Source organism: Cavia porcellus, unplaced genomic scaffold, assembly GCF_034190915.1.
Source record: "Cavia porcellus strain 051 isolate PalLab524CR breed Dunkin Hartley unplaced genomic scaffold, mCavPor4.1 scaffold_4, whole genome shotgun sequence".
Lineage (NCBI taxonomy): Eukaryota > Metazoa > Chordata > Mammalia > Rodentia > Caviidae > Cavia > Cavia porcellus.
This window is the reverse complement of record NW_026947487.1, coordinates 116,735,630-116,759,321: the sequence shown is the minus strand read 5'-3', so window position 1 is coordinate 116,759,321 and position 23,692 is coordinate 116,735,630. Positions and strand designations below refer to the sequence as shown.

At 48.3% G+C, this 23,692-nt stretch overlaps 1 protein-coding gene across 3 annotated transcripts in view; it reads left to right on the top strand.

Annotated features, from left to right (window-relative positions):
- Positions 1–23,692, top strand: part of Cdh13 (cadherin 13) — a 1,022,569-nt gene that overhangs the window by 444,889 nt on the left and 553,988 nt on the right. For all 3 annotated transcript variants that reach the window (XM_063247740.1, XM_013158918.3, XM_063247739.1), the window contains one exon: positions 20,233–20,349. In XM_063247740.1, coding sequence (XP_063103810.1) covers positions 20,233–20,349 — 117 coding nt within the window. The remainder of the gene's footprint in view (positions 1–20,232; positions 20,350–23,692) is intronic.

Here is a 23,692-nt window from a genome sequence, read left to right as displayed (position 1 = left end):
TGTTTGGATTCATCATCTATTACAGACCCTATGTCGTTATTAGTTCTGTTTTTAAATAATTGATTATGTTTTCAAGCCTTTTTTAACAAAGAAAGACATCATCATCTGGCCCCATTTCTTGTGCTCTTCATCCCTTGAGGAGCCTTCTGATACCATTTTCTTTCTCACAGAAGGACTGTTAACATCTCAACTGAAATGTTGCTAATGATACACTTAGTTCAGCTCTGTGTGTCTGATAAACTTCTTTATATTTTCAATTTGACAGATATTTTTACGGGGTGTAGAACTGTGAGCTTACAGGGTTTTCTCCTTTCCTACTGTAAAGTTTGCTCCCCTGTCTCCAGAGCCATTCTACCTGTAGGGAGACACCCGCCGTGGTTCCTACCTCCGCTCCGCTGTGTGTCCGTTTCCTTTCTCCCCAGCAGCTCTGGAAGCTTTTTGTCTTTATTTTATAATTGTTTTAGGCAACTTGATTATGATGAACAGTCCAGAGAGTGACTCAAAAGATTAATAAAACAGAGGCCTGAGGGCCAGGGATGTAGCTCAGCGGCACAGCGCCTGCCTGGCATGTGCAAGGTCCTGAGTTTGATCTCCACTACTGAAAACGAAAACAAACGCAAAAAACAGGCTCAGCCCTGGAAAGACTGAGCCTGCCTGATTTAACTGATAGTAAGTTTCTTTCTAAGCCAGTCATAACCATCTCAACAGGAGATGAAGTGGCAGCAGTATAGAATCCACACTAAAAGAAAAGCAATACTTAACATTTGAAGATTGGTACATACAAATCCAGCACATGCGGGTGTATACGTAGGCTACACACATGTACAGATACTGCTGTAGTATATGTAAGATCTAGGTTCTAAGACACATATTGTCCTGATATAAATGTATTATATGTTAGACTACAAAGCGTAAGTGCCCAAAGGCTGATGCTCTCCGGGTGTTGGCTGTTAGATACACTCCTGTGCCTGCCACAACCTCACGAGGCAGGTACCTTTATGGTCCCCACTCGATGCCTCCCCCGCCTCTGGCTTGCGTGCTGTGATCAGCACTAATGGACAATGTCCATAATCCTGGCGAGGAGATACCTATGTAGTCACTGCAGTGCACAGGTGAAGTACTCTCCAGTATCACCCCGAGTGTCCACCAGCAGAGAGAAACCCCTTTGGGTGGAAGGGAGGGAGGTCACCACCACGCTTCTGTTACGTGGCAGCCCAGCCAGCAAAGGAAGTTACAGAGCCACAGAGCGCCTTCGTGTACTTTTTCTACCCGACCTGGGGCTGGTATGACAATAGCCATTATTGGGCTGGGCATTTAGCTCAGCAGCATAAGCGCTGCCTTGCAAGCGCGCCGTCATGAGTTCAATCCCCAGTACCAATAAAAAAAAAAGAGGATACTGCAGACAATAGCCATTATTGAACAAGAGCCTTCTGGAAGCTTCCGACTTTGCCTACGTTATTTCTAATCTTTAAAATAACGGCACCTCATCCACTGGTCTTCCAAACCTTTGTTTCTTTTAACTTATCAGTGGACCACCTTTGTCTCGGTTGTGCATGATGAAACTGACAATGGTGGCTGCTAAATGCTGTCTGGAATACTGGGGCAGAGTGTTCAGAAGATGTGGGAAGTGGTCAGCATAGCCCCGGTATGGGGAGTACCTAGTACGTTTAGATGCTGGTACGGTTGTCTCGGATTCCTCCTGCCTGGGAGTCTCCACCGCGTCCATCAACACTAACCGAGGCGTCCTGCAAGGAAGTCAGCGGTCAGCCCACTGTCCCGTCACTCACCTGTGGTCTCGCTTTGTGCTAGCAGTCAGTAAACAGGGTTTAGCACCTCACCGGGTGCTATTGCTCCACGAAGGCTCATTTTGCCTCCTCAGCTAGATTAATTTATCACTCACTCAATTTTTACGTTGCTGGAGTGCACGCCAGGGGCCGGGCCTCATGCTGGGTTACTGGGGCCAGGATGGCAAAGGGAAAGGTAAAAGTCAATTAGCCTTTGGCTCTTTTGTGCTGATGAGGGAGGACAGGGACAGAGATGCGTGATGTGGACACAAATAAAACATAGCTGGGAAATAGGAGGTGTCAGAGCTGTGGCACAGGCTTGGATGTTGGGGTCCGGGGAGACATCACTGCATGGCCAGAATCATCTCTCCCACTTCATAGGACAGGGAACTGATTCTCGGAGAGGGACAGTAGGTTGAAACCAACGGTCCTAGAGTCCTCTTTATCGTATCTGAAACAGATTTTTTTATTTTTGTTTTTGTTTTTTGTCTTTCTGAGACAGGGTCCCACTATGCAGTTCAGGCTGGCCTTGAGCTCACAACAATCCTCCTGCCTCAGCCTCCTGAGTGCTGGGATTACAGGCGTGAGCCACCACACTCGGTGTTGAAACAGATTTTTTTCACCCTCCTCTGGGAGCTTCCTCTCCTACGTGACCTGTACTAGCTTTGTCTAATAAGATTTAAGGGCTAGTTCATGCCTCCAGAGCAGCGCCAGGGTGGGGTACACTAGCCAGTCCCTTCCTAGGACTAAGAAATGGCCACTGCCCTGGGGGACTCGGTCCCATGGACGTAGGACTGCATAAAGGAGTATCTCTCAGCCCTCTCCTCCTCCTCCAAGGGCCTTTGTGTGGCAGGCAACCTTCACCACAATAAATGGCAGCCTGACACCTCCTGTGATACAATTTTGTATTTCACACACCATTTAACTAATGGAAGTCACTTACTAGGTTCACAAGGAATCATGGCTGAGCAAAGGTTTTCTCATTTTTCATCTCCTAATACGGTGAAGACCCTTTATATTTCAGCTTGTGACAGAGGACGTGAATCAAGGTATCCCACAAAGACGGTATTTATTGAGCACCTACTATATGTCAGGAGGTTGGCTGAGGATAGAGCTGTGGAAAACTGACAAAATCCCTGCATTTGTGGGGATTGCCTTCTAGTGGAAGAAAACATGAGAGGTGAAATAAATATCTGTGGAATATGACGGATCTTTATACTGTGAAGAGAGAAAATCAAGCAAAGAAGGGGGATGAATTTTAGGAGTAAATGACGAATAAATGCTGTGTGGAATGGGGGGCAGACCTCGTAGACAGGGAGTCTAATGCTAGAAAGTGAAAGATCTACTGCAGAACAGGACAAGGAACCCCAAAGGTGCCTGCATCCTAATCCTTGATACCTCTCAGTATGTTGCCTGTCACGGCAAGGGAGATGGGGTTCAGTCAGGACCTGGAGGTGGAGGGATTGCCCCGAAATGTCCTGGTGGGGTTCAGGGAATCACAAGCAGGTCACCAGACAGAAACAAGCCAGAGCCAGAGAGAGACCGGAGACCTCCGGCTGGCTCTGAGGATGGAGCCAGGAGTGAACCAGGAGTGCAGGAAAAAGCATCTAGAAAATCATGGGGCAGGGGTTGGGGGGCTCTTCCACAGCCTCGGGAGGAGCAGCTCCGCCTACGCCTTGATTCTAATGAGACTGTTCTGGGCCGTCTGTAAGGCAGCAAATACTGTCGCATGCTAGATTTGTGTTGTCTTGGTCACTTGGGAAGTTAAGGTAGACAGGGAGGAACGAAGCAAGCAGAGAGAGGAGCAAGCGAGGCCTGGATGCTCCAGGTGCCCCATGCGGCTGCAACTGGGCCACGAGAGAGTGGGTCACAAGGCAGCTATGACGCACAGTCTGGACCCTGCATGGGTTTCCTGGGGTGCCAGGAGGTCCCAGCGGATGTCACTCGGTCCGTGTTTCAGCAGGACCACTCTGGCTGCAGGGTCGGGGTGTGCAAAGGAAGTGGGTCAAGGCCAGAAGCCAGGTACCCCACTCATCAGAGGACCGAGCTGTAACCCAGGCCAATGATAATGCTAGCTTGGGCGGGGCTGGGGGCGGCTGGGGAGGGAGGGAAGACGGAGCATGCAGGTTTGAGTATATTTTGAAGACAGTGCTCGTTAACCAGACACATGATAAATGTAGCATGTGTGGGTCTAACTGGAAAAGATCTCAAATACAATCCTTTTAGTGAATTAAAATCACTGTGTGGAAAGAACCCTGGCCGGAGCGGGAGGTGGGTGGCCAACAGCCCAGGCTCCAAGTGTAACAGCCTTGGCTCTGGTCCTGGCTCCTCCACTCACAGTTCCTGGGGAAAGTGTTTAACCTTCCTGGGCCTCAGTTTCCCCCTCCGTAACATGGGAGCATAGTGATGCTGTATCTCAGACGTGTCAGTGTAAAAGGAGAAAACTCTTTGCAAGATCTACTGCCTAATTTATAGCAAGCACTCAGAAATGTTCTGTCTCGTGTTTTAGAGGTCACTGATTTTCAAAGATGCCTTCCTGCTGGTAACACAGACTTCACTATGGAGAATATTGGAAAATAAACGAAACGGTGCAGTTTCTTCTGTGGGGCAAGCTCGCAGAAGAGCCGGGATGCCAAGGTCGCTCTTTTGGTTCCGCAGAAGATTTTCCGAGCTCCATTATCAAATGGCTGCTGCGTTTGCCAGCCTGATGGAGAAGGAGCACCCCGAGCCTTCTGTCTTACTGGGTATTACATGGCCACTGAATATTTATCACACGCTCTCCTCCTCTTTAAGCATTGTCTCACCATCCTGACATCAAACCCCTGGGCGCAGGGAAACCTCAGATGTTGAAGAATATCAAATGTGTTTTCTTTTTTTGCCCTTTTTCATGGTAGATCTGATGCACCTTTGAACCTTCAAAGAACGCAGTAATCAATGACGCGGGAGGCATGCAACACCGCACACATCATTGTGAAGATGAATTTATTAATGTAAACTGCACAGGGTAGCATGGGGCTGGGGCTGGAGGAAAATGTGGGATCTGTAATCCAGCAAAAAATAAAATAAAATAAAAGGAACAAAGGGAGGAGAGAGAGACAGAGCAGGCGGATGAAAGACACTGCTGAATCGGGAATTCACCGAAAAGAGCTACATAAAAGAGCTTATTGCCTAAGTAGGTTAATATAACCCTGGTGTCTTAATTAAAATGTCTTCAAAAAAGACAGAAAGAGGGAGAGGACTGGAGGTTTATGCGAGGAGTATCTGAAAGAGAAGAAATTTACATGGGAGAGAAAGGTAAAATCTGGGATAAATATTGAAATTAAATAAAATAATCTTAGATTGCAACCATGTAGACAATATTTAAAAGTTGGGTGGACAAAGAGGACAACTGATTTTGGCAGCCAATGTGGGAAGCAGATTTTTATCTTAAAAGCGTTTAGTCTTTACATCAAGAAGTCAACCATCAAACTCAAAGCAAATAAACAAAAACCGGGGTAGCCAGGCTCTTGAGAGTAGGCCGAATCAGAGACTCCGCTGCATCTTAAGCATGATTTCAGTGCTTTCTAGTTTGTCCCTCTGTCACTGGAGCTGAGGAAGACGCGGGCCATTCTCGAGGAGGGGTTGGCTATATCTGAGTTGCTGCTTCCTTTAGATCATCGAGCAATTCCATCTAAGAAGCTTCATGCTTCCGTCCTCCTTGCAGGGCAAGGGAGAGAAACCCCGGGTTTATATTTGATAAAGTCATGCGCTCTGCTTCTGGGTCCATCCTGGAATAAGCCAGTGCCATGGCTCCATCCCCTGGATCTCTCCTCCACGACATGCAGTGATGTGGGATCACACAGCAGGCAGCCACTCCATCCGCATCAACAGCCAGCACTGCCTGCTGCCACCTTAGTGAGGCGACTCGGCTGCCAGGGGAGCAGGGCACGGTGCCCGCCACTGGGATGGTTCAGTGTACAAGGATCCTAAGTGCAAAGGCAGGACTTGGGTTTCTCCAAGGTCACCCAGAGGAGGGAAACTCAAAAGTGTCTTTGGAATAAGAAAACATTTCAGCCTGCCATGTGATATCAGATGGCATTCATCACATGGATACTATTTATTAAAGATTTGTTAAATGAAGCCTACATTTCCATCTGAATGGGACTTAGTGTCAGAAACCAGAAGTTAATAGAAATTATCTTGAAGTTACTATCTAACCCTGAGCTGGAGAGAAGTCTGTACTAGGCACCGTGTGTGTGTGTGTGTGTGTGTGTGTGTGTGTGTGTGTGTGTGTGTATTCATGCTCGTTTCCCAGGCAGGCACAGAAGACCAGGGACGAGAGTCTTGAATAGGTCAGGGAACAACACACAGATGAAGCCCCGGGGTCCTGCTAGGCTGCACCATCTTTAGGTTATGACCAGACAGACACATTGGTTTGGCGGGATGATATCTGTCCAGGGGTTACTGGTGCTTTGGCAATGCTGTAGGAACATCGGGCCAGCATTGTATTTCCATTAATCCATTCTGAAGAGTCCTCACCAGACAAGAAAGAAGCAAGCAAATGAAACTTTATAGAGAGTGCCATTTTATTTATATTGTATTTAGAGTGATGCACAATTGAGATCAGGTAAACATATGACTGTAACAGCCAGGGAAGGTTTCATACATGTTTCATTGAACAGCATCTAAAATTATGTTTATGGAATTTGTAATGTGAATGGGAAGAACACATAATTTATCACTAGGTTCACAAAGCAGGATATGGAGTTATTCTGACCCTCCAATCTTAATAATGTTAGAAAATTGAATGGGAAAACCTACAGGGAGTAAAAATACTCTTCTGTTCATCTCATTCAGGATCAGGAATAAAATTTATCTTTCTTCTGTTTATTAAAATATCTTCTAAAATGAACCTGTTCTACTTACAATTAGGAAAAAGAGAAGTTTTGAGGACTGCAGTGTGATCTGCCATGCCTGTCACCCACTGTAGTTGCTCCCTTAGAATAAGCCAAAAACTTTGGACACCCAGGCTCCAGACTGCACACCTGTGCACTTGGAAACCTCACACCCTGAAGCATGCGGGGATGGGTCGGTCATGGAGAGAAATCTAAGCGTCAGCTGTGAGGCCAACCATGGCCGTTTCCTCTGATTCTGTTTTTTCCCTTCCCTAGCTGTGCCTCAGGAGCAAGGTTCCGGTCACGTAACCGAGAAGTAGCCATGCACATAGCTAAGACTTCTGCAGAACCCCACTTTCCAGGGAAACCAGGCAAAGGAACCCCCTACAAGGGAACGCTGGAAAGGAGAGAGCTTTGTTGTGGGTAGTAGTGGTGATTCTCTTCCATTCCAGAAATATTTTGGCAAATAGTATGTGTTTAGGAAACATTTGTGCAATGAATTAACTAATTTTGAGGAAGAATCCGCTTTGTGAACTGATGTACTGTCTCCGAAGTCCAGCATGGTCTGCCTTCTTTCCAGCATGAAGAAATTCCTTTTCCTCCACTTACACCAGAGAAGGTAGTTTGCATTTTGTCTGAAAAAAGCAGGAGTTCCTGCAGTTAGCCACTAAAGTCCCCTTAAATGAGCACTCAAAATCAGGAAGGCTCAGGAACTGTAAACCGAGGGAAGGCTGACTTTGTTCTGTCACTGTGTATTATTTCTGGTACACTCGCTTGTTGAGTGGCATTGAGGATGGAATCTGTCTACACTTAGGTCATTCATTCTGTCCTCCGACTGCCCCTCCTCTCTGTCTTTGTCTCTGTCTCTGTTTTCCTCCCCTCCACCCCCCTTAGGTGTAAAGATCTGGGCTATGAAACATACACACTGGGCATTGCCACTGTCCTACGGTGTGCTGATGGCCACAGAGGACACTGGTGACTGCAAAGGAACAACACCTTCAGGTCAAACAGTGACACTGACTGTGCTCCGCCCATGCCCTTGGCTTTGCCATTACAGCTCATGAGGTCAGCTGCCAGCTGCCAGTTCTGCGTCTCTGCCCAATCACAAGCCTAGAGAACACACATCCCAGGGGAGCCTTCAGGGAATGACCGGGGGAACTGGCGTCTAACTCCTCCAGCTCCCGCACTCCTCAGAGCCATGCCCTCCACCGACTCAGAACGCCACTTGGCTCAGCTGCCACTTGCTTCCTTCATTAGCCACCTTCCCTTCCCAGTCTGCTTCTCCATTCTTGACCCCCAAGATCTCCTGGAATTAGCTGCCAAAATAAGCCACTTGCCCTCAGATCCTTGTCTCAAGGGGTGCTTGTGGGGAAGCCCAGCCTGAGAATGCTGAATCCCGGCTCTTGTGGCTCTACTGTCCAGTGGCCTCGAGTGAAGAGGGAACAAAGTGACATGGAACCCTTCAGTAGAGCAGACACAAGGGGGTGTCATGGGAGGAAATGGGATCACAGGGGAAGAAGAGGTTGAATCCAGGGAAAGTCCCCTAAGTGGACCCTAGAGGAGCCAGAAATGCATTTCTAATGCAGCGCAGTGAACACCAGAGGATCTGTTCCTGTCTTCCAACAGCTGAGATTTCCCATGTGGGCAGGAGTGGTCGGGAAGACAGGATCCTCAATTCCATCCAAGACACATGGAGTCTGAGGAGCCTGGAGATAACCGTGTGTCATTTACTGTGAAACTTCCACAAGGGGTGCAAACGCCCCCCACAGAGAATTGTTTCTCTGAGGTTGGGTTGGCCTTCTTCAGAGGCCTGCTGCACACTGATGAGCTCATGCGGGAGAGGCAGGCAGAGTTCCTGGGCTTCGTGTTCTCACATTTAGCATCCACACTCAGACTAACACAGCTGCAGAGGCGGGAACACATGCGTGTGTTAGAAAAACAAGCCCATCTGGAAGGCACAGCGAGATGCCCCCAGGTGTTCAGAAGCAGCTATTTAACAGGAATGCTTTATCAACGCCTGAGCAGAAGAGGGAAATCGTACCCATTATGTGCTCATCACCATCACATGTGGCTGAACGCACTTGTGACTAAAGAATCTTAAAATGTTTAAAACAGTTTTCACCTCCAGTGAGACCAGCACACCCTGATTTGTGCTGTTAGTGCTCGCGGGAGCTTCGTGAAATATTGCAGAGGGAGTCGAGTTTTGGCCGTGCAGTTTGGCAAATCTTCATCCCCAAAGCCTGTGCTTGTGTTTTATTGTTTTAAGCAGCAGTTCACACGTAAGCCAGCTGACACCGTAGAGACGATGGGAAAATCTGCAGGGTCATTATTGGCTGCTATTGGACTTTGCATATTATTTTTGAAGTTGAGCTGCTCAGGTACTGGGCTGAATGTGGGATAAGAAGCAGGGGGAAACAAAGTCTGCCGAGGAACATTTGTTCCTCAGGGATGGCCTCCAACTCAGACAGGGGTGGTCAAAGCCAAGGCCGGAGCCACGATTTGTGTGACTTCAGAGAGACCCCTGGCCTGAGCCTCCTGAAGCCGTCTCCTGCCCAGTTCTTCTGTCCCTGGTCGTTTTTCACCTCTGCCTTCTCTCCTGCTATAGCCCAGGTCTGGAACTCTCCCTTCCTGCTTCCTCCCTTTCCCCAGATGCATCCCCTTGTTCCTCTGAGATCAGTTAACTGTACCTTCTTCCGGAAAGCAGTGGCCTCCCGCTGAGCCTCCCAAGTGATGACTTAGTTTGTCTCCGCTGTATACCAGGCAAATGTACTTTGAACACTCCTCCGCTCAGGTCATGTCACTGATCCGGGGTCCCAACACCCAGAAACTTCTGAGTCATGGTTTCTGATCGTTGCATACACTTGTGCTGCTTTTAAATACCCAGAGTTATTCGCAATGACTTATTTTTGTTTTTAGTTTTCTTTTTAAAGAGACTTTAAAAACAACAAAAAGGATACAGAATTTCAAAGCAAGATGATAGGAAATTAACAGTGGTTATTATATTGCGTATTGTTATCTTCAGAATAGTTGCTCAGCTTACCAGATACAGCCATGCAAAATTGATCAAGCAATATAAGCACCATAATTCCCTTTAGTGAACGGATAGAATGCGGACTACAATTATCTTAGCTATCTTGTGTGCATATATATTTTTTCTTTTCCTTATTTCTCCTCTCCCACATCCCAGTTGTCCTTTCCTTTTGGTCAATTTCTTTCCCTTTCACAATATTTATTGTATGTTTTGTGTATCATCTACTCTTTCAGTTTCTTACACTAGAGAGACTTCAGTTGACGTCTTTCTTTCAAAACAAGGAGCTCTTGGGGAGCTGGGACTTTTCCTGTTTTAATAGTTGGAAACTACCTCAGTGCCTAGTTTATAGATTATGACCAAAAAATATCTGGACAAATAAATACTAAACGTGTGCAGAAATGATAAGCGGTGTGACCTGACTTCAATCAGCTTGCAGTCATGTGAGAGGACAGGACGGTGGCGGGATGGAAGAAGGTCCTGTGTGATGTGGGAAGCTAGGGGACAGGAAGGTTACTGAACTTCACAGCGTGAGTAGGAAAATCTTCCTGGAGCACAGACAGAAGGCAGGGGATAGCGACCTGCAGGCAGCAAAGCAGGAAAAGCGCGATGTTTGAGGAATTGCAGGAGGTCCTCAGCTCCCTGCTGGAGTGCCCCTCAGGTGGGAGCAAGTCTCCTAAGGCAGGCAGAGCAGGCTCCTGGAAGTCACTGCAGGTTGGCGGCTGCACCAGGAGGGCAAGTGCGCTGACACAAGGGGCCAGTGGTGCAGTGGAATCCCCGTCTGGTCAGAGCGTCGGGCAAGGGGTGGACAGTGGAGCTGAATGGACGCAGGCAGACACTACTGCAGGCTGTCGTGCAGGCTGAGACCATGTCAGTAAACCCTCGTGAACCCGGCTTCAGCCAGCACCCCCATTTCACAGTGTCATAATTTCACGGGCTCTCAGAGTCCTACAGGGAAAGCAAAGCTCTCTGCTTGAGCACCCAGTCTTGCCTGGCTTTATCTCATGCTGCTAAGTGCATCCCAGCCACTGTGTTATAGGAAGGACGTGAACATCTCTTGCCCCTTAACTATCCATGTGTCTAAAAGTCGGCCTTCCACGTGTGGCCTTGGTAAAACTGAGCTTGCGGAAAAGTTCTCCAGCCTCCTGCCATTTGGGTGAATGTTGACTTCGGAGATCTCGGCTCTGCTGTGCTTATTCACGTCGTCTGGCTCTGACTCCTATTGGTCCCTCTTCTTTACATCTCCGTTAGTAGTGTCCTTCATTTGCTCACAGGTGCAGCTGCCGTGTATGGGTCTGGGGGCAGACTGATGGCTCTGCCAAAGCAAATGCTAAGCACCAACTGATCCCACATCCCGCTGGCAGGGAGCCACGCCGAGTGTTCCCGGGCCTGGGCTTTGCCCACCTGTCGCTGTACACATCCCAGGGAAGCCAGTGAGACTGAGAGACACAGAAAGGAGGTTCCTGGTGGTTGGAAATGTGGGTCTATATGGCATGTATCTACATGTGTTTTCCTTTCTTTGTTTTTTTTCTTTGTTTTTGTTCTTTTGAAGAGTGAATGTGTGTTTGGGCGTTTATGGGTGTTGGCAAAAATGACAAGAAAACAGAGCCCGCTTATCCCTTTATCTCTTCTTGGTGGGTGATGTGGTCACTGTCTTTTATTTTTCTTTTACCCCTTGTTACATCATATTATACTTTAAAAGTAAACTACACATGGATGCATATTACACTGATTGTTTCCTTGTGATAGCGTTCTAAATGTTAACTCACTGTAGAACATGAATGCTTACAGGCTATCTAGGGTAACGTCATTTTTTAAAATAATTTATCTTTGAAGCAGGGATGGACCCCATGTCAGACCTTTACAAGAATTGTGTACTGTCTTGTTTGCCCATTGGTTTATTTTTTAAGTGTCTCCCAGCATTGTAGTGAGCAGAACAGATATTTGAAATGATATTTGAAGAGGAACTTTGAGAGCAGCTTACAAATTACTGTAATTTTAAAGAGGGGGACGTGTAGCATCCACGCCTGCCTCGGATGATTCTGGGATTAGCTGGTGTCTGGTTTAGAGAGAGGAGCACATGGCAGTGTACAAGCCTGCATTCAGGCATCCCCGCTGGTTCACCTCCAGGTGCTCACTCTTCTGTAGAGAGAAGGAAGGAATTCACTCGTGTGACTCCAGGAAACAAACTCAGTCCCATGATACCCATCTCAGCATAACAGAAAGAAGGATTTTACGAAAAGTTTCTATGATTTCAGTTGCCTCATCAACCTTTTAGCTTTCCAGGAGGAAAAAAATCCAAACTAATGTGGCAACCTTATTGTTCACATTAGGGAGCTAAGTGAAATAGAATCCCTGTTAGCTGATTTATCAAACCCAGCTGTGGACCCACGGCTGCACACTGGGGCTGTGCTAAACCCTGACCTATTTAATATTTTAAAAATATTTCTGGACACCTGGTACAGGCTGGGCACTTAGGGACACGGCTGCCCTTAGGAAGCTGCTACATTGGTGTGGAAGATAGACTTTGGGAACCTCACAGCCCTGAATGAACGTGTCGCAAGCTTCTAGGTAGGACACACGAGGTGCAGGCATCTCCACAAGAGAGCAAAGAGCATGAAGATGGTGTTTGAGCTGGGAGTGGAAGGGTGGCTGGGGCCAAGCGGGTGAAAGAGGAGGATCCGAGAGGGGGGACGTCGTGGGGAAGGTGCCTCTGTCAGGTGGCATTGGTGTAGCTGAGAAGCAGAGCAGGACAGACATGTCACCTAAGGCCAGAGACATCACTGGGAGCTAAGCCTGCGGGTCTTCCTGGTTTTACACCGGGAGCATCACCCTTTATCAACGGGGTGCATGCACCATATCAATGAGGGGACAGGGCGTGTTTGGGTGAGAAGTCACCCCCTCGTGTCAGATGCCCTGCCAAAGCCAGTTACTTCACTTCAATAATGACTACTGGGACCAAACTAATTTCTTTTCTGCCTTAAACATACAAAGCAGAAAAATAGTCACCAGTATGGCACGGGGATGTGATCCTCCCTGGGCGTTCTGTGTTCAGATGCTCCAATAGTGGACCTCTTGAAAGAAGATGTTAAATTTGGGGTTGACCATCCCCACAGTCTCTGAGGTCCGGCTTTTATTACTGGCGGTACTGTTTCAGGCATGGGTGGTGAATGCGTTTATCTAGTGTGCCTGCCTGGAGGTTGGGTGACAACAACCTGTGGCCATCTCTCCCAGTTTCGTATCAGCAACCTTGGAAAAGCACAAGCGGCAGACAGGCCCCCTCCTGTCCCAGGGGTCCACAGCCAGCATCCTCCCTGCGCCGCAACATTAAAATCAGCTCCACGTCCCCCTCCTGCAGAGAGATGTTGTGAGACTGCCGGGTAATTTCCATATCACCCCATTTGATTGGCAGCGAAACGCTGTGCAGTGAACCAGCAGAGATGATCAGCTGGGCTGACATTTGGCTCCCTGAATATCAGGAAAATAGGGATTAGGAAATGACGTAAGCTGAATGCTTGGCTTTCCCACCTCTTAAATTTGCACCAGAAAGCTTGGTGTTGGTTCATTGTTGATTCCTTGAGCGGGAAAACTTGAGCCCTAGGAGGTAACAACACAAACTTTACATCTCACCTTGAGGGGAACAAAGCTGGCTGAACCACACGTGGGATTGCGTGAAAATGTGGATGCAGTAACCCAGAACCTCCTCCTCGCATCCCAAGCTCCTGTGCAGTGAAGTGAGCTGAAAGATGGGCTACACTGCAGATGGACTCTGAAGGTCCATCATTTGCAGAAATCTGTAGATAATTAAGCTGTCCCTGCTCAGCCTAGGTAGCTGCTCCTATTAACCCCGGGGTTAGGATTCACTGTCCCCTCCACAAGGTTACAGCTGTGATTCTCTTACACAGTAGTGACCAGGGCTAAAAGCTCTCCCTACAGGCATAGACCTGGACCTTGTCAATGGTGTCACCAGCACCAAACCCAGAGAGGAGGGGAGTCCTGTGTTTACAGAGAGAGACCTGGAGACATAGAGGATGAGGAGCTGAGGGGCTTTGGAGGCATCTCCTATACCCCTAAACCTCAGCAGAACAGCTCTGATGGTTCTGCCTGTGAGTTGCTGAGTGTAAACAAGATGATAGAAGGTTGCCCGGCACTGTACCCGGCTTATGACAAATGAACATTTCCTCCAGCAGACTCAGGATGTCAGGCTAGAAAGGTCAGAAAAGCCAGCTATGTCATCATGAGTCTTGAGGTTGGAATCTAAGCTTCAAACTCCCTGAAGGAAAATGTCTAAGCAACTTCAAACTCGAAGCATCATAATGCTGCGTGGAACCGGCAATGGCTCCAGCTGACTTGGAAACAACCTGACCTTCTTGCCTTGACCTCTGAGGCCATTCGCAACTGGCCAGCCCAGCCTCTGGAGTCTCGCCTTCCCCTGCCCTCTCTTAACTCCTTGTCTTGCGGAGAGTGGAGTGTTTGTGCTTCTATCAGTCTTGGCCCAAAAATTAGGCCAGCACGAAAGGAGCTGTGCCTCCTTTACAAGGTTTTGTGGTTTTCTCTGTCACTCATTACACAGTGCAAAGACAGGAAATGGCAGGACAAGAGGGTAGGAGCGGGGTTTGTGTGTCCCCTGCCTGATTTTTTACTGTTTGCGTGGCTCAGAAAGACTCCTGGACAGGGGCCAGCCAGGCCGAGCTGCTTCTGGCTCTGTGCTTAGGTGAACAGAGAGCCAAGCTGTCCTCTTGATGTCACTGTGTCGGAGTGGCCACAGGCCTCAACAGGGTGTGTCGTGAGAAGCCAAGACCTGGAATGGGTCCCAGCTGTGGATGCCAGACCAGACCAAACATCTCCCTCTCCTCCTCTCCTATGGGGAAAGCTGGCTCAGGTAGTTCTACTCCGGGCTCCATAGATGTCACCATGAGTGCCCTGGTAATGGGCTGTGTGATTCTCAGATCTGTGTGCAGGAGGCTTTCTGGGAGAGGTCTCAGCATCCGGTCCGTCACCTGCTGGGAGGGGGAATGGCAGCATGTCAGGGGCTGGCTGAGGACAAGTTGCCCTGGATGTGGTAGAGACCTCAACCAGGCCCCAGCCTGGGAAGACTGAGCATGGTTCCCCCTGGAGGCTCTGCACCCCTCAGAGTCCTTGGATGCCATGGATTCAAGCAGTGGAGAGAGACAGAGTCCGTGAAACACTGCAGGAACACACTGTACGGTTCCTGTATGCAAAGAAGGCAAGGCTACAAGGGCAGAAAGTAGCTCCAGGTTGCCCATGATCATTGCACTGCACACCTCAAAAGGGTGAATTATATGCTTTTTAAATTATGCTTCGATATTTAAAAATACCAGAGGTCAGAGGGGTTCCAGCCAGGGAAAGTCGACTGCAGTTCTCTCTTAAGTCAAGTGCTGAGACCAGCATTTTAAGAGGAGCCTCTGCATTCTGGGAGGACATGATAGGGAGCGATGAGAAAGGCAGTAGATGTACCCTGCCTTCTTTGCATCCTTTAATCTGTCCACACAGCAGCCATCACTCTACAGCTCAAAACTCCCCATGTCTCACTCATGATGCACCCTGGAAACCAAAGCCCTCTTGGTGGTTTTCACAGCTGTACAGGATCTGATTCCCCTTATCAGGTCTGTCTTGGGTGCTTTTCTCTCATCACTGAGGCATAATACCTGATTCCCAAAATTAGTCAAGGAACCGGTTTATTTAGCTGACAGTTTGTGGAGGTTTCAGTCCATAATCTGCTGGGTCCAAGGCAGGGTGGCTCGTGGCAGAGGGCAACAGTTCATGGCAGGGGAAGATACCAAAAGCAGCAAGAGCCAAGAGAGAGGAGCACAGAGAGAAGACTCTTTCTGCCCCTTGTATTGTACATACCCATTCTAGGGGGGGTGTAGCACCCACACCCACAATCTCAGCACAAAACAATGAATCAGTCACAAACTCTGGCCACCTCCATGACTGTATGAGGCTTTAGGGGGACATCTAGGCACAAACCACAGCAAGGCCTGACCTTGTCCTGCTGGCTCACGTCTTGCCTGGGCTCAGGCCACGCCCTGCTATTCTGTAGCATGGACATACGTGCTCTCTCCTTCAGCCTCCAGGCCACCTTCTCAGTGGCCTCTCTTTTCCTGGCCTCCCCATCCTAAAAATCTCATTTCTCCCCGTACCACTTGTACATTTTCATCTCTTCCCTCTAACTGGAAGCTCAGGGAGGGCAGAAAGTTGTTCTGTTATGCACTATATTTTCCCAAATTCCCAGAGAAGGACGTGGTTGATTTTTTTTGAATAGATATGTAAGTGAAGGTACAAACCCACTTCCCAAGGCATAAAGCAAAAGGATGAGGCCTTGAGAGATGGAGGGGTGGAAAGAGGGGAGACAGTTGTCCTGCAGGAACAGGGTTACTGCCATCCCACGATGGTCCTGCAGAGGGGTCACCATCCAGGGACTAGCTGGACCTCAAGACGGTCCCCTGGGACTCACACAGCTGGCATCAGTGGGACCCAAGGCTCTGTTCTACTCACCTTGGGGTGCATTTAGACTTGGGGAAGGGGTGCTATCTGCCAGTGGTGTGTGAGTCTCTGAGTCTGGGCTGGTGAGATGTGTCCTTGGGTGTGCATGGGCTTGTGAGTACATGAATGCACACACATGTGTGTATAAATCCATGCTGTGTGAGAGCTTCCATTTGACATCTGTGCTCATCAGGTGACACTGGAGATCAGGAAGTGACTGAGTAATGCATGTGTCTGTTTTAAGATCTGGCTTCAGGCCACCCACAGCCGAATGACTCACTCCTGAAAGGCCAGAGCGGCTCACCCTGGCTTCTGCGCGTCATCTGTCTGTCCTCCATGGGTAACAGCCAGGCCACACCACGTGCTGCCAGGTAGAGGGCACGTACCCCATCCTCGTGTGCTTTCCCCTTTCATTCTGGCGCCTGGAGGACTTGTGGGACGGAGGCTGTCTGGCTGCCGCTGAGCTCACCCCTTCCTGCCCTCACCTCTCTGTCCTCCTCCTCTCCCCGTGGCTGCTCTTCCTCCTCCTCCCACCCCGTCCTCTTTCTCCTTCCTCCTCCACCAGTTTTCTCCCGGACCCCACTGAATCTTCCCTCTGTCACCCCCTCAGCTCTTCCCAGACCCTTCCACATCCCCCTGTTCACCCACAAACCGTACCCTCTTCTACCCTCTGCCTCTCTACCCAAGACCTCACTTCCCCTCTGCCCCTCCAGCCCGTATCAACAACACACTCTCACTGCCCCTCTTTGACAGTTCTCAGCCATCAGGCCCTGGCCGGACCTCAGCTGTTCCCTGCACCATCCTGTGGGAGAGAGATTCCCCCTCCTGTGCCCCCTCCTGTGCCCTGTGGCTGTGCCCCTTCCTGTCTGGGAGGCCATCTCTCCGCCTGGCTTCTCCTTTCCTCACCAGCCTCTCCTGGCTCTGGCAGAGTTTTTGGAAGCCAGCAGCATGACAGCCTCTCTCTCTCCCGTCTCCCCAGAATCTGAGTGGTGTCTGCCTCCCAGGTCCCTGCTGCTGCTCTTGCCCAGGGGGCTGGTGACTTTGTCCCCCTCCGCCCTCTCTCTCCCTCCTGTGTGGGGCTGTGCTCCCACCCCCTCTACCCTGATGCTCAACCCCTCGCTCCATTCTGCTCCCCGCCTTTGAGAAGCGCTGCTGGACTTGCTCCTATTGGTTCCTGCCCCCGCCCCCACCGCTTTTGTCTTTCCCTGAAGTGACAGTCACAGCTTGATACTTTTAGTGGTTCCTCAAGGAGTGATGCGCACACACACACACACACACACACACTCCTCCAACACAAAGGCACAAAGTCAGAATGGGAGTCAGGAGGACACCCTGTCCCAGCTGCCCTCTAGAAATGCCCGGAGAGTCACAGGCTCCTGGAGCAGTCTCCCATCCCCACTCTCACCCACACCCGCCTGGCCCTCACAGATGCTCTTCCCCGAGTCTCTGAGCCTCTGCTATCCCTGGGTGCTGCGGATCCAGGCCAACACTGGCACACGTGCAGCTTGCTGTTGGGATGCCAGGGGAGCGAGGACTAGTGCTGCAGTCCAGAAAGACTCTGTGGGTATCCATGGGGCTCAGGGGCCTGGGAGCGAAATGGCGCCCACTCACAGTCCTGAAAGCACAATTGAAGGTGTTATTGACGATGCACTGTGCTTTTTCATCACTTTGGACACATTTGCACACACAGTGTCCCCATGAACAGAGGCCTCTGTTGGCTCCTTGTAGAGCTGAATCACCAGCGCTTCCATTTGCCCGGGACCCTCAATCTTCCCGGGTCCCTCTCAGAGACAGACTTATCTGAGGCTCCCGGTTTTCTAACTGTAGATGAGATTACTATCTTGCACGCATTTCATGTATTTTCTGTTCTCTGGCCATCCCTTCACAAGCCACAGCCCCTTCCTGCATGCTATGAATCCATTAGGTGTAAAGCGATTTACTCTATGTCCACCGTCTTCTCCGTTTCTGTTCCATTCTGACTTTCCCTAAACTGCTTTTTGGGGTTGAGTTCAGTTGGGTTTGTTTTATATTGCTGTCTTCCGGTTGGCTAGATATTTTGGTTGATCGGTTTGTTTCGTCTTCCCTGTTTCTTCTTCTCACTGATTTTACACATGTAAGCCTCAATTTCTGTTTTTGTGTGCTTGTTGAGTCTATTGGCTTCTTAGAGACAAATGGTCTTTTACCTTGGCTCTTTCGCGGAGTCTTTGATTTGCTTCTATATACAATATAGAAGAAGAGTTTGTGTAAAATAGAAAGCATCTGATAGGTATTCCTACTTCCCTACATAGTTCATCCTATACATTCTCTCTGCAGACTGGATGAGTTGGGAAAACTCTCAAATGATGGTGAGCCCTCTGGATTTTCTTCTTTAGTTAAGGAGGGCTACAGTGTTCTTGGGAGGCTTGTCCCAAACATTAGAGTTGATGTTATGTAAGGTGTCTGCCACCTCAGCCAATGCACACTTAGCATAGTGCTGTTACAGTAGTTTGTGGCAGAGACGGTGAAAGCCACAGAGTTGGAACTCGGCCTTCCCAGCTGCCTCGCTAGTAATGACCCACAGGTAAGTCCCCCGTGGTGACCTGTGTTTAACCTTGACCTTGCTTTTGAGCATTAAATCTCTTTTGCAGTTTTGCCCCTTACAAATCATGTCTCACTGGACATCTTTGTTCAGGTATTGTTACTCTTTTGAGTTTCTTATTTGGTTGTGTTCATTGATTGAGCAGGAAAAGACGTACACATTTCAAAGCCCTTAATAAATAAACATCACTGTTGTTTCTTCAGAGGTGTTATCAGTGTACACTCTCAGCAAAACGTGTGATTATTTTATAGACGCAGGTAGAGCCTCAGCTGATCTTGTTTCCTGTTTGACTTTCCCTATGTACCTTTCTTTAACACTATAATTACACACATTTATGGGGTCAGGCTAATGGGACATTATGTACCCCACGATTTCAATAGGAGCCTATTGCCTGAAGATCAGAGTGCTTCCTGGTGATGATACAGAGGTGATTTTAAATGGCGCGTGACATTATACGGTTTGCATATGACAGCTGTGTCTGTTTTCAGTTTTTCAGTCTTCTGACCAGGTCAAGGGAAGCTCTCCTGTTGGTGCTGACGCCCCCAGTCACACCTCCAGACCTTCTCACCTCCTTTCAAAAAGAGGAGCTTCTTTCTAAAGCAACAGTTTCTAGCTCAAATTTAATAAAATAACTTGGTCTCCGTTATACTTATTATGATTCCTTCTTTTCAGATAATGTGATACAGATGCTTTATTTAAAATAATGGTAAATTTCTTTCTTTGAGGAACACATTTATTTAATTAAAAAGGTGAGTTACAGACAGGACCACACCCCTGACAGTGTGGCACTAGTCAGGAAAAGTTCCCAGAGAGCGCATTCCAGACCTTGCTCCCCCACCCTAGTCACAGCCCAGGCCCCTGGAAAACTGTTCACTGTACAGCTCCACGAGGCCCGGCTCAGTTTAGAGCTCTGTGATTGCCCCTTGTTCCCATTTGCTCGTGCACCTAAGGACTCTCCAGTTGACTGGGACAGGGGTCACTTTGATATCCGGTAAGTCTCTGGGTTCCTGACCAAGGGAATAAATAATCTACTCCTACGGCAGATCAAGAATGGTAATGCAGGGGCTGGGGATTTAGCTCAGCGGCATAAGCGCCTGCCTTGTAAGCAGGCAGTCGTGAGTTCGATCCCCGGTACTGATAAAAAGGAAAAAGACAAAAAAAAAAAAAAAAAAAAAGAATGGTAATGTGTTAGCATAAAGACCTAGCAATCAGGAGAGACTCGGTGAATAGAGTGACTCACAACCAGAGACTAAAAGCTTACTGGGAGTCCCTGTGAGCCATGACGTCAGCTTTAGTGTGATTCTAACGAATTACCTAGTAGCGCTGGTGAGATTTGGTGGAATAAAATGGGCAACGTCCAAACAGCTGTGTGCATGCACGACAAAGGACCTGTCTCTTGGGGCAGACAAACGCCCACTGCCATGGGAGACTTTAATCAGTTGATTTTGTTTTCTCTTCTAGGATATATTTAAATTTGCAAGAACTTCTCCTGTCCCAAGACAAAAGAGATCCATCGTGGTATCCCCGATTCTAATTCCGGAGAATCAGAGACAGCCCTTCCCAAGAGACGTTGGCAGGGTAAGTTTGGCACATGACAAGCAGCAAAGCATGTTTTTATTAAGGGACAAGATGCGCAAGGCAATCTATGACTGTCTTGGTGACCAGCCAGGACTGGCCTCGATCCCTGTGATAAGAAGCCAGCATGGTTTTGGCAGGAAAATAATTTCAAAAATCATCCAAAAACAGGGATGAAAAAGGAAAGTAAAAACACCTCTGACTATCGCGATTTGGAAATCTACTTGGTAGACAGTGAGGCTGGAGCGATCTCTGTCTTTATAGTGGGTGACACACAGGGCCCATTGGATGGCAGCTTGTTGACAGGTGTCTTCACTGAGACCCTATTTTTCATATGTTGAGAACCAGAGTAAGCTCTTTTCGAGCTTTCTAAAAACCAGCCAGATCAAGGTGACCAAAACTTGTTAACCAGAAACGTGGTTCCACGAATCAAAACAACTTTCCTGGGAATGTGTTAGCTGAGTAGTCCTTGGTAAACTGGCCTGAATACTGATGTTACCTTGTGTCAAAAAACATTTCAACCAATGGTTGCTCAATGATGAATGGGCCATTCCTAGAGAGTCCGGCTGCATCGTATAAATGAAAAGGAAATTGGTCTGCTGAGGTGGGCAGAAGGGGTTGGTGCAAAACAAAGAAAGGGCCAGATAGGGAACAAGAAATGGACCAGTCACTTCCAAGTTACTTATGATACAGGATTAAAACAGGGAAAGTGTCCTTGACCTGCTGGGTCAGATAGGGAGGATCACTTATGATTGGTCACTGTTCATCTCCTGATTTTTAGAAAGGTTCACTTTGATTGTGTGGTACTTGGCATGAATGACTCCATCCTGGTTTGGCCTCATCTGCCTCCGTCCCTAACAATGACCTCCTGTACAGTGCATTAACATCGAATACCTCCTCTCCTCCTCGTAAGGAAGACAGCACGAAAAATCAAATTTCCACCAGTTTGCATCTTTCCTAAACTTGGCACTTGTACACTGCTGACTCACTTAACAAGTGGTCTCAGTGGGTCACTGGTCTGTTGATTCACTGAGTGTGCAGAAGTGGGGCCCTTTTCACATGCCAGACCCCATGTTTGGGGCTGGGTGGAGCCAGCTCTGAACATGCAGACAATAGAGCTCAGATTCCAATGGGGAGATACATTTTGCTGTAAGTGCACAAATAAGCAAGAGAATTACAGGGTTGACAAATAGTGCGAAAAACAGATACACAGTGGTGCGAGAAAAGGAGCCAAAGGGATGGCCTCGTGGTGCAAGAGAGGAGAGGAGGGGACCCTAGCACAGAGGCCCGCAGGCTGATCTGAATGCCTGTGACCTTTGAGGGGCAGTCATGGGGAGAGCTGGATACACAGCATCTGGCAGAGCAAAGTGCAGGTCCAGAGGCCTGCGGATGGGGAATATGGAGTGTAGCTGGGGACCCACTGGCCTGGTAACCACAACCGGTCAGCAAGAGGAGGGTTGGGAGCTGAGGTCAACCTGGAGGTGTGGGAAGGGTCCGGATTTCAGCATAGCTACAGCCAGAGGTCTCCTGCAGCTGTGCCCAGGGAAGATATTCTTCTGGCTGCAAAGTAGAGGAATTTATGGGGACAGAATAGAACAGAGGAGCCGGGGCAAGGAGACCCACTAAAATACAGGTTTTGTGGAGGCCTGGATGAGAGGCAGGGGTGAGTTGGGCACTAAGAAATCTATTTCTGTTGGAAATTAGAAGCAGCGGCAATCCAATATCCTGGAGATCGCTAAATGCTTCAAACTTCATGCCAAATTTGACTTTGATTGAGTGAAATCTATTTGGAGATCCAGAAGATGACACAAAGAGTAGCCGGGTTGTTCAGAATGGCTGAGCAGGACTGGTGTGCCCAGCTCCTTTAGACATCCCTACGCACTGTGACCAGTTTTCCATCTGGATTTCCCTGAAGCCAAGACTTCTACTGACAAAGGAATGGAGTCCATAACCTTTGAGGATCTGTCCCCAAATAGTTGTTGAGAATTGTATTAGTCCATTTTTCAGGCTCTGGTAAAAACTTGAGACAGGGTGTCTTAAGAAGAAAAGAGGTTCATTTGGACTCAGAGTTCTGGAGGAGAGTGTCTAGAGGCCTTCTTGTTAGCAGTCACTGGTGGAGCGCTGTTCCTGTGATATAAACTTTCCTGCACACCTGGCTTGTGCTGAGCTCTGGGCCCAGGTATATCATCCCTCTCTGGTTTGGAGGAGTGCCTTGGGGCAAAGAGATGCCACGTAACAGCCACAAGTCTGTGGTGTGCACTGCCATGGGACGGTCCAGGGGATGGGGCTCAGTGATGCTGGATCCTGCTCCATTCCTAAACAAGTTCTAAATAGCTTGCATTGCAGCCTGGGGATTTCTCTCTGTCTCATTCTCTGTTCCTCCTCCTTTCCTGGACCAACTTTTGCATATCATGAACCTTTGCAACCCAGTATACTTGCCTTTCTCTGTGCATAAATACTTGCTATTGTCCAGGAGGAGAAATCTCAGAGATTTAGCCCAGTTCATGTTAACAATCATGTACTCAGTATCTGCTGTTTATAAGGCTCTGTGTGAGGAACTCAGGATTTAGTGGTGACGAAACAGACAGGATCCTTGATCTTGTAGGATAATGGACCGGGAAATACCAGCACCTATTCCCTGTATATCAGGCACTGGGCTAAGCTCTTGCCATTTATGGCACTGAAGTCTCATGACAACTCCATGAGAACCATCTTCCAACATCCACAGTAGGGTAACAGGATTTTGAGGGACAACTGTACCCCCAATCAGTCACCCAGCTGATTCAGAGCAGAGGCAAGCATCCAGGCACCTCTTTGAGATTTCAGTCTCTCTCACCCCATATGCACAGTGCTGTGTAACCTGTCACGAACAACCCATCCCTCCACGGAATGAAGCGTGTTGCTGGAGGTTTCCCTCTTTAAAACAGCACTAAAACAAAGTGCAATTCTTTAAGGTCACCAAAAGATAAGGGGCACAGAGGTGTAGATGAGTGGGTATATGTTGATATGCAAAATGGTTATGGTAAATTTTTGTTATGGGCATGCAGGTGCTTACTGTAAAATTCTTTCAACTTTCTTGTAGGTTCATGAATTTCATAATAATTAACAGTGAAAATTGAGCTTAATCAAATGTAAGATTGCCGTATATGATATAGGTGCTAGCACTAAAACCCTTTTATTGTTTTGCATTTAAGAGAAAGAATGGAGGCTATTTTTTATTTTCTTTGTTTTAGTTTCTTTTTTTCTTTCCTCTTTTTGGCCATGTTCTATCACAGCCTAAATTCTTTTAGAGAAAGGAATTCTGTATGCTAAAAGATGAAGATGTCAAAAGCCAGATCCAGAGGTG